The 10,523-nt window shown below is 54.1% G+C and overlaps 1 protein-coding gene across 2 annotated transcripts in view; it reads left to right on the top strand.

Moving 5' to 3' along the window:
- Positions 1 to 10,523, top strand: part of Abcc3 (ATP binding cassette subfamily C member 3) — a 44,501-nt gene that overhangs the window by 30,446 nt on the left and 3,532 nt on the right. The window contains exons 18-29 of one of the 2 annotated variants that reach the window (XM_023718179.1): positions 851 to 1,018; positions 1,219 to 1,414; positions 2,130 to 2,244; positions 2,412 to 2,559; positions 2,648 to 2,855; positions 2,984 to 3,294; positions 4,451 to 4,650; positions 4,758 to 4,884; positions 6,179 to 6,280; positions 8,633 to 8,779; positions 8,878 to 9,036; positions 9,581 to 9,747. In XM_023718179.1, coding sequence (XP_023573947.1) covers positions 851 to 1,018; positions 1,219 to 1,414; positions 2,130 to 2,244; positions 2,412 to 2,559; positions 2,648 to 2,855; positions 2,984 to 3,294; positions 4,451 to 4,650; positions 4,758 to 4,884; positions 6,179 to 6,280; positions 8,633 to 8,779; positions 8,878 to 9,036; positions 9,581 to 9,747 — 2,048 coding nt within the window. Of the gene's footprint in view, positions 1 to 850; positions 1,019 to 1,218; positions 1,415 to 2,129; positions 2,245 to 2,411; positions 2,560 to 2,647; positions 2,856 to 2,983; positions 3,295 to 4,450; positions 4,651 to 4,757; positions 4,885 to 6,178; positions 6,281 to 8,632; positions 8,780 to 8,877; positions 9,037 to 9,580; positions 9,748 to 10,523 lie in introns of those variants that run through there. The other variant, XM_023718180.1, reaches the window with a different exon arrangement.

The raw sequence follows: 10,523 nt of genomic DNA, 5'->3' as shown, positions 1-10,523 counted from the left end.
TTTTTTTTAAAAAAAGATTCAATTAAATAAAAATCTTGCCCCAACTCCCTGAGTGCTCTGATCACAGGCATGGACTACCATGCCCTGCTTAATTTTCATTTATTTTATTTTACTGTAACTCACTAAGTAGTTGGGGCTCACCTCAATCTCATGGCAATCCTCCTGCCTCGGTCACCCCAGTGCTGGGATTACAGACATGTGCCATCATGCCTGGATCCTTAGTTTATTTTTAACTGAGGCCAAGTCCACACAACATAAATTGTACCACCCACCAGCTTTCAACACGCAGCTTGGTCACATCATGCGCACTCACAGTTACACAACAATCTCTGGAACCTTTTCATCTTGCCAAACTGCAAGTATGTCCCCACTGGAGAGTCACTACAGTCAGTCCTCCTCCTCTGCCATCACCCATTCCTCAGCTTCTTGGAACTTGGCTACTCTGGGCGCCTCATGTAGGTGGACTCACACAGCCCTTGTCTTCTTATGACCTGTTTATCCAATGTAGCACAGTGTCCCCAAGTTGTATCCATGCGCTGCCTGCTAGCGTCTCGTGCTTCTCAGGCTGGGTACCATCTATCACCGTCCACTTCCCATTCACCTGTCCACAGACCCTGGGTTGGCCAGGGCCACCAGCTGGCAGGGTAGCAAAGCAAGAGAAGAGGCCTAGCTGTCCAGGAAGACTCTGAGAGCCAGCGTCCCTTCCTCGGTTGCCCTCAGCTTCCCAGACAACTGGGCGCCTCAGGAAATGTAGATCCAGAGGCCTGTGTTGCTGTGGGCCTGCACATTTCTTTGTCCCCCTAGACCTGCATGCCCCCTTGATCCAGCACTTTCCTCTTCCTCCTTCCAGGGCATTAACCTATCTGGAGGCCAGCGGCAGCGGGTCAGTTTGGCCCGAGCTGTTTACAGTGACGCCGACATTTTTTTGCTGGATGACCCACTGTCAGCTGTGGACTCGCATGTGGCCAAACATATCTTTGACCATGTGATTGGGCCAGAGGGTGTGCTAGCGGGCAAGGTGAGGCCACAGGACAGGGGCCAGGGCAAGCTCAGTGCCCTAGCAGGAAACTGGTGGGAGGCCAAGGGCTTCAGGTGAGACCTGGGACTCACGCCCCCCAGAGGGGCTAAGCAGCCTGTGGTGAGTCACGGATATCCCCACCCGTGCTCCCCAGCCTACCCCGAGGGCCCTGAGACCAGAGCCTGCTGCCTTCTCCACAGACTCGGGTGCTGGTGACGCACAGCATCAACTTCCTGCCCCAGACCGACTTCATCATAGTGCTGGCCAATGGGCAGGTGTCGGAAATGGGCCCCTACTCGGCCCTGATGCAGCATGACGGCAGCTTTGCCAACTTCCTCCGGAACTACACTTTCAGTGAGGAGGAGGAGGAGGAGAAGCTGGAGAACCACAGGATGGGTACGTGCCCCCCTGGGCCCTCTGAACCCCACCCCCTGTCTGCCCCTCCCCCACCCGAGGCTGTGGGAAACCCAGGCCCTCTATGTGACAGACAGAGCAGATGTCACCAAAGGGCAAGTGAACTGGATCAGATAAGTTCACTTCCTCCTCCTCCCAGTGCGACCTGCTCAGCAGTCCAGGCCTCAGAGTCTGGCTTCCCTCTGTCAAAAGGATCCGTGGACTCAGGCCCAAGGCTGCTTTATGGATAAATTGTTTAACGAATGGGCAAGTGTTTAGTAAAAACATTTACTTATCAACCAAGATTTATTGAACAATGACTATGTCCAGGCATTGCTCCAGACGCTGAAAGACAGAGAACCGAGAGCAAATAAAATCTGCCTGTTCTCAGGGCTCCCAACCGCAGATTGGGGCTTGGCTCACAGGACTTCTCCTGAGCTCTCTGCCCACTGCCTTGAGCATGTCTAAGGGCATGCCCCCTGCAGGGCCCACTGGTCCTCACAGAGGTGCCACAGCCAGGCACCGTGACTATTCTTTTGCTGTGCCTGCCTGAGATCACACGTCCAGGAAGTGGGACCTCAGCTCGCCTGTCTGATGCCAGTGCCCAAGTTTCAGCCTTGACACTTGGGTCCCATAGGCTCTGGAGGAAGTGTTTCATGCTGTCTTTCTGGGTGCAAAGTGATGGGCAGCACTGTGTATCCTGCTCTCCCTTCTGCAGTCTTGGAAGACAGAGACGAAGAGGTGCTGCTGATTGAGGACACGCTCAGCACCCACACAGACCTGACGGACACCGAGCCTGTAAGCCTGTCCGAGGTCCGGAAGCAGTTCATGAGGTGAGCCTTGAAAAAGCCCCCAGCCTCCTACAAGGCTGCAGCAGGACTCCAGGGCTCTGGCAGTGGGGCGAGGGTGGGTGTCCCCCTGATCCTCACACCCTGAGGGTGACACTGTATTGGGGGGTGTCTGAGGCCACTTGCCTGAGTCTGACTTGCTGCTTCCCCAGGCAGATGAGCAGCATGTCCTCAGATGGGGAGGGCCAGGCTCAGCCTGTGCCTCGGAGACACCAGAGCATATCAGAGAAGGCCATGCAGGTGACCAAAGCAAAGAAGACTGGGATGCTCATCGAGGAGGAGAAGGCGGAGACTGGCACTGTGAGTAGGGCGGACGCAAGCAGCCACACACAGGCCCCAGCAGTTCATGGAGTCCTCTGTCCCCAACTGCCATGGGTACTCCCTGCAGGTGAAACTGAGCGTGTTCTGCGACTATGCCAAGGCTGTGGGCCTCTGTACCACGCTGGCTATCTGTTTGCTGTATGCTGGCCAAAGTGCAGCCGCCATCGGGGCCAACGTGTGGCTCAGCGCTTGGACCAATGAGGCCATGACAGAAGGGAGGCAAAACAACACCTCCTTGAGGTTGGGAGTTTATGCCGCCCTGGGCATTCTGCAAGGTGAATTGCCCCAACCAGGGGCCATGTCCCTTCCTGTCCTTTGGCTCTGTGCCGCCCCCAGCCATGCCCCTGCCTCTCCAGGCCCACCTTGCCACCCAGGTGACCCTGTGCCTTCTGCACCCCTACAGGGGTCCTGGTGATGCTCTCGGCTTTCACAATGGCCACGGGAGGCATTCAGGCTGCATACCTGATGCACAACGCGCTGCTGCAAAACAAGATGCGATCCCCGCAATCCTTCTACGACACAACACCCTCGGGCCGCATCCTAAACCGCTTTTCCAAGGACATCTATGTCATCGATGAGGTTCTGACCCCCACTATCCTCATGCTGTTATATACCTTATTCACTACATTCTCCATCGTGGTGATCATCGTGGCCAGCACACCGCTCTTCATCTTGGTCATCCTGCCTCTGGCGGTGTTCTATGGTTTTGTACAGGTACCTAGGCGTGGTGTGGGCGGGGCTCGGGCGTGGGCGGGGCTCGGGTGTGGGCGGAGCTCTAGCTCTAGGCTCCTAGTGGGTGGGCTTGAATGTGGGCAGGGTCCTTCTGTAGGCTGCTGAACTACTACTGTAGAGTGCGATGCATTGTGTTAGGAACAGTGATCAGTTACTTCCTCAAAATTCCTTTTAATTCCCTTGTAAAGGTAGTTTCTTTTTTCTTTTTCTTTTTTTTTTTTTGCAGAACCAGGGATTGAACTCAGACCCTTGTGCTTGCCAGGCAAACGCTTATTCTACTGAGCCATCTCCCCGGCCAAAAGGCAGTTTCTTAAAACTCACCTCATCCTGTGAGTGTGAGCATAAAATGCATGCTTATTAATTGTGATTGGCCTGGATATAGCTCAGCAGCACAAGAACCTGCCTGACAAGCGCAAGATGCTGAGTCCGAGTCACAGTATTTAGAAAAAAAAAAAATTGTGATTGGCCCTGGACTGTTTTTTAATATAAATGTTACCAGGCTGGGGTGCAGTATCCCTCCTCTTGTTTACATATATATCTGAACACACACGTATCTGTATCATATATGAGTTGTTAACATGCAGATATAGCCCGTGTCCAGGCTTGGTGACAAGTGAGGGTGGCATTCCCCAGAGGTTGAGGCCTTGGCCAGGCAGTGCCCGACAGCCCACTGCCATCTTGGGACCCACAGGGCTAAGAGAGAAACTAAAGAAAGAATTATGCTTTTGAGGGGCTGAAGCCGAAACAACTGAGGTAGAAGGGCTTTTCCAGAAAAAGGATACAAAATTACATTTTTGGGGACGTCTTATAAAATGATTTGCCTCAGTATATTACCAGGGTCCTAGATAGAGCTGGGCATTTCACTACCTAAGAGGCTGAGGTTGGCCTTGGGATCCAGGCACTCAGCCCCTGGGAAGTAGTTCAGGCAGGCAGGAGCTGAAAGGGAATCAGGGAGGGCTTTGTGCAGGAAGTGGTGTGACAGACAGGAAGCTGACCAGAGAGCAAGGGTAGCATGTGTGTACGTGAGGATGCTAAGACCCCATGGGGAGGAAGAGCCTCATGGACAGCTTGGAGGATGGGCAGGATGGACTTGGTGCTTCCAGGGCTCTGACCAAAGCTCTTTCCTCTTCTCCACCAGCGTTTCTATGTGGCTACTTCCCGGCAGCTCAAGCGACTGGAGTCAGTCAGCCGCTCACCCATCTACTCCCACTTTTCGGAGACAGTGACTGGCGCCAGCGTCATCCGGGCCTATCGCCGCACTGAGGAATTCAGGGCCCTCAGTGACAAGAAGGTGGACAGCAACCAGAAAAGCTGCTACCCTTATATCGCCTCCAATAGGTCAGATGCCTCCTCTTCCAGGATTTCTGGCAGCTGTCTGCCTAAAGGGACAGCAGGTTCTTCCTGTGTCTTATCCCATCTCCTCCCCATCTGCCTCCTCCCCACAGGTGGCTGGGTGTCAACGTGGAGTTTGTGGGGAACTGCGTGGTGCTCTTCGCTGCCCTGTTTGCGGTGATTGGGAGGAACAGCTTGAATCCAGGGCTCGTGGGCCTTTCTGTGTCCTATGCCCTACAGGTATATGGGGGCCATGTCCCTGAGCAGGGCTCCAACTGGGTGCCCTTTCTGCTCAATATGGGAATAGGGCAGGTTCTGGACTCAGGCACCGTGGACTCAGAGTTAGATGTAGGGAGACTGGTACCAGCAGGAGCTGGTAAGGCCTTTGGGTGGAAGGAAGGGAACACTGACACACCCAGGGGAGTGTCCCCACTCTGGATCATTGGAGAAGCAATGGGGAGGTCATCTCTAAAGGACAAACAGAATTTGTTGCGTCTGGGCAAGATGTAGGTCAACATGACCGAGGTCTGGCCGCAGGAGAGTGTAGGGCCGAGGTATACTTTCTGTACATGCAGGAGAAAATATTGGTGACTCTTTGTGCCTGTGGGGTCTACATCCAGAGACTCAGCCAGCCGCAGATGAAAACTATCTGGGGAAAATATTCAAACACTTCCCCCGAAAACGTGAGACTTAAATCTGCAGTGGCAAGTATGATGCTGAACGTGTAGGCATTGTGTCAGGTGTTCTAAGTCATCTAGATATGATTCGAAGCGCATGGGAGTGTGTGCAGAGGTTACCTGCAAACATCACACTACTGTAGGTAAGAGACTTGAATGTCTGTGGCTTTAAAATCTTTGGAGGGCCCCTCGTTACCAAGGAACAACTTATATAGATCAGGTGACAGGTGCCTGGGCTGCAGGTGAGGCAGGTCATTCTGATAACAGCCTGTATTGCCAAAGGCTTATGTAACCGCAAATAGAATTTTTTGTAAAGCAGAGTGAATTGCTAATGCCTCAGGTGGCTTGAATCCTGAATGCTCTTGCTGAACAAAAGGCAAACCAAGCAGGCCGGGCTTCTCAGACACTCACTTGCATGGGCCGCCTGGAGAGCTTGTTAAAAACCTACATTATACCTCACCTGCTCTAGGTTGTTGCTCAGGAATCTGCATTTTTACCGAGACTCCTTGGGACACAAAAGGTGGTCCCTGGGCTGGGACCCACTGTCCTCTGGGAGCTTGATAGGAACGGAGACTTCCAGGTCCCTCCTCAGACCCACTGAATGGGAAGCTGCACCCTAACAAGACTCTCTGGGGAGGCTTTAATGTATTCAAGGTTGAGAAGCAAGGTGTGAGGCAGTCCTTGATTAAGTCTACTTTGTCGCTGCCTGAGGCACAGTTGTGATGACAGCCTCAGTCCACACGCCTGTGGGTCACAGGTCAGCTAGGCTGTCCTTGCTGGGGATGTGAGCAAGGATGGACCTCTTCTCAACACTGCTGCTGGGGGAGGCCCTGCCCTAACCTGGTCTCTCTGGCCAGATGACAACAGCGCTGAACTGGACAATACGAATGATGTCAGACTTGGAGTCTAATATTGTGGCTGTGGAGAGAGTCAAGGAGTATTCAGTTACGGAGACCGAGGTGAGTCCTGGGATAATCTGGAATCACAGAGGATATACGCTCCATATATCTCACCATCCCCCACATTGAGGCCAGCTGTTTAGGTAGTTCTTCATCCAGCCAGTCATTGATCCAACCACCCATCCAACCACATATCTATCCATGTATCTGTCCCTTTATCCATCTAACCACCCAACCACCTGTCCATCCACTCATCCTACCATTCAGTCCTCAAGGCATCAGCCAGAGTTTAACGATGGGAGGTGTAAAGGGCTCAGATTGAGCAAGACAATCCCCTCAGCAGATTCATTCCAGGGAGGGTGAGACCTGTGGTAGGCTCTGCTGTGGACAGTAGCTGGAAGGGGCTGTACCCATGGAGGGCAGAGAGGGGACATCATGCAGTTGGAGTGAGCAGGGAGCATGCTGAGATTGAAAGATGGGTGGGTTTTGACCAATTAGGGAAGATGGTGGCATGCAGGAGTGGCAGGTGAGCATTGCAGTGAAAGGGACCAGGCTGGTCCGAGGAGCCCAGGTAGGGCCTTGTGCCCTTTGGTGTGTGCCCTCACCACTGCCCCTTGCCATGTTCATACCCCAAATCTCCCATGCCCTGAAGCAGTACCATCTCTAAGCACTCCGTGTCACGCACCCCACTGTAGGCCTCATCCCATCCCCATACCCCACAAGCTCCAGATCCTGCGTGGCCCCAGAACTCTGTCCTTGCTGGGATGCCCGTGACATACCTTTGTCTCTCCATCCTCTCCTCCAGCTTCCTCCCAGCAGACCTAGCTTCTCTGCCCCCAACATGAATGCTAATTACCCCTTCCCCTACTTTCTGCCCTTCTCCCCAACACTGCCACCCCAGCCCTCTTGTCCTCCCTCAGACTTGCATAGAACAGCTGGCTAGGGGACATCAGTGACCATATTTCACGGGTTTAGCCCAGGAAGCTCCTGTTTCACCCAGGAAGCTCTTGTTCCCGCTTTCAGAACAACCTCTTCTGAACGTCCTCTGTCCTCAGCCCATTTCCTCCCTGTGCTCAGCTGGTGACCCTACCTGACACTCCGGCCCATGCAAAACTGGGTTAGAAGACATGAGCTTCCTCAGCCTGCCAGCCCCCAGAGCTCTAACCTGTCTCTGTGCCCAAACCCCATCTTCCTTTCTCCCTAAACACCACTCTTCCAGTGCTGCTCCAGGACTGGATTCTGTCAGTCTTGCTCCCTCTGTCGGATGAGTCCCATCCATGTGCGCAAATGTTCCAGACTCACACATCCGCCCTCCCTGCCCCCTGCATCCCGCTGCCCCAGTTCTCTGCTCTCCTCTGTCGTGAACTTGTTTTAAATTATCTTCTACACATGCTCTGTCAACTGTCTCGTTATCCTTGATGTCACCTGCTCCCCGCAGCCCGCTGTCCTCCTCCCGCAGCCTGCTCTTCCCTCCTGTTACTCCTCCTTTGAAAATGCACCAGATCTTGCTGGTGCTCTGTACTTGGCCCTGATGGTTTTCCATCTCGTTCGGGGTAAAGCCATAGACCTGAAAGTGGCCCATGAGTCCCTTCACCATGGGTCATCCCTGGCTCTGCCTGCTGCTTCTCACCTTTGTCTCTGTGCCTCAGAACACACCTGGAGGCCTTTGCACCTGTTGTCCTGGTGCCCAGGTACCCACATGCCTTGTCCTTCCTTGCAGGGCTTTACTCCATAGCAGCTCCTCCAGGAAGCCCACCCTGACCAGCCCAGGGCAGCCCAGCACCCACTGGTCTCTGCGTTACATAGAGTTGCTTATGTGTTCTAACACCTGGGCTAGAATGTGACCTCCAGGGGCAAGAACTTTGTCTCCTAGGGGACACTTGTGTCCCACTGCCTGATGCCAGGTCCCATTTAGTAACGATGGATGGTTTAAAGTGAGGGAAGGAGAAGCTAGGGAAGGCTGGGCAGCACTCAGGAGCATGGGGCATGAGAAGAGTGGGGGAGGGGACAGGATGGGAAGTTCTGGAGCAGCTCTTGGGGAAAAAGTGAGAGAGATGGTGCTGAGCCCTTGTCACCCAGCACTCTGGGAGGCTGAGGCAGGAGCATCATAAATTCAACCCCAACCTGGGTAATGTCAAAATTTTAAATAATAAAGAAAAGGGGCTGGATACATAGCTCAAGGCAAAGGCCCTGGGGTCAGTCCATAACACAAAAAAACAAATCAGAGAGCTAAGGCTGGGGGGTAGCTCAGTAGCGGAGCACTTGCCTAGCTAGCACAAGGCCCCGAGTTTGATCCCCAGCACTGCAACGAAGAGAGAAAGGACTATGGGCCCAGTGATGGGGAGGGAGGGGACCTTAAAAGAGAGCTAGGGAGGGCCCCACCCTGCTGAGATCCATGCCCCCCTCTGCCAGGCCCCCTGGGTGGTGGAGGGCAGTCGTCCCCAGGAAGGCTGGCCCCTGAAAGGTGAGGTCGAGTTCCAGAACTACTCAGTGCGATACCGACCTGGCCTAGAGCTGGTGCTGAAGAACCTGAATCTTCGTGTGCACGGCGGTGAGAAGGTACCTGTGCCTGGGGAGCCATCTCTGCCACTAGGGAAGACCTGGAGAGGTCCCTGTGCCCCCAGCTTCCCCTCACAGCCCCTCCCACACTCCCACAGGTGGGCATTGTGGGCCGTACCGGAGCTGGTAAATCATCCATGACCCTCTGCCTGTTCCGGATCCTTGAAGCAGCAGAGGGTAACATCATCATCGATGGCCTCAATGTGGCAGACATTGGCCTCCACGATCTGCGTTCTAAGCTGACCATCATCCCCCAGGTGCGAGCCTGCCACAATCCGGCTACGCGCAACATCGCGGTGGGGGGGCTCCCTGCTGTTCCGCAGCTTGAGGACCAAGCCAAGGACACTGGCCTTGGAGACTAGAGAGGGACCAAACTGCATAGCAGGAAACCGGGCCACCCAGGAGCCACCTGGCCCTGGGCCAGCAAATAGGGAGGAGCAAGGACCCCTCCAGCCACCAGTCCCCAGGCCTTGCATCCTGGCCTTCTGCTTGCAAGGCTCAGGATTACTGGTGCTTTTCCTGGCTCCTTGGTGTATATATTTCTGCCGACTGGACACTTTGGAGTGAGATCAGTGGCTCTGGCTCCTGCTAGCAGAGGGCTTAGTGAATGGCAAAGCCAGGGTTATCACTCTCCCCCAGGCCATTTTCTCTCTCCTCAGCCCTTGTCTTTCTCCAGGACAGGGACCACTGGGGACAAAGTGGAGACACTGCCACTCTAACCCCCTCTGTGCTCTGTGCTTGGGAGCCCGGGGTTGCTTGTGGGGCCAGAGCTGCCCCTCTCAGGCCCTGTCGTATCTCCAGGAACCCATCCTGTTCTCAGGAACCCTACGCATGAACCTGGACCCCTTCCACCAGTACTCGGAAAAGGACATCTGGAGCGCCCTGGAACTGTCCCACCTGCACACCTTTGTGAGCTCTCAGCCCGAGGGCCTGGACTTCCAGTGCACCGAGGGCGGGGAGAATCTCAGGTAACCCCCCTGGCCTGGGCTCTCCTGGGGCCCTTGTGGGTACTGGAAAGCCTGGTATTAAAATGACACGGAGCCCAGGCACCTCCTCTCCTCCCCTCACCATTCCTGTCTCAGCCAGGGCTGCATTGGGGTCTTTTTGTTTTATTTTTGTTGTTTTGGAGACAGGGTCTCAATAGGTAGTTGAGACTGACCTTGTACTCACGTGTAGCCCAAGCTGGCCTCCAACTCACAAAGGTACTTCTGCCTCAGCCTCCCGGGTGCTGGGAGGACAGGCGTGTGCCACCATGTCCAGCTAGTAGTCATTCTTACCAAGTTTAAAGATTGAGCTTCTGGGCCTGTGTCAGCTGCATGACTTTTTGCCCTGGTTCTGGGGAAAGGACGCAGGGCCTCCTGAGTGCGTGGTCAGCACCATCCTGCTGAGCTACATCCCTTGCTGTGTGATTTGGTGTGACTGGGCAGGTTGTTTTAGCTCTCTGTGTCTCCTCTTCCTTTGCCCTACAATACAGATAATAATAGTCCATGCCTCTTCACACTGCACTGCCCAATAAAAGTACAATGGGAGCCAAATATATGTAATTACAATTTATTCTAATAGCCACATTTAAAGAAAAAAAGAGAGATTGGGGTGGGCGGAGCGGCTCATGCCTGTAGTTTCCGCTACTTAGGGGGCTGAGGTAAGAGCGTTACTTCAAGACTGGCTTGAGGGGCTGGTGAGATGGCTCAGTGGTCTAAAGCACCTACTTAGAACAAGCTAAGCTAAGCAAAGCACAGGGGCC

This window comes from Octodon degus, unplaced genomic scaffold (genome assembly GCF_000260255.1).
Source record: "Octodon degus isolate 3935 unplaced genomic scaffold, OctDeg1.0 scaffold00056, whole genome shotgun sequence".
Classification (NCBI taxonomy): Eukaryota; Metazoa; Chordata; class Mammalia; order Rodentia; family Octodontidae; genus Octodon; species Octodon degus.
Note: the sequence above shows the minus strand (reverse complement) of the source record. Positions and strands in the feature narration are given on the sequence as shown.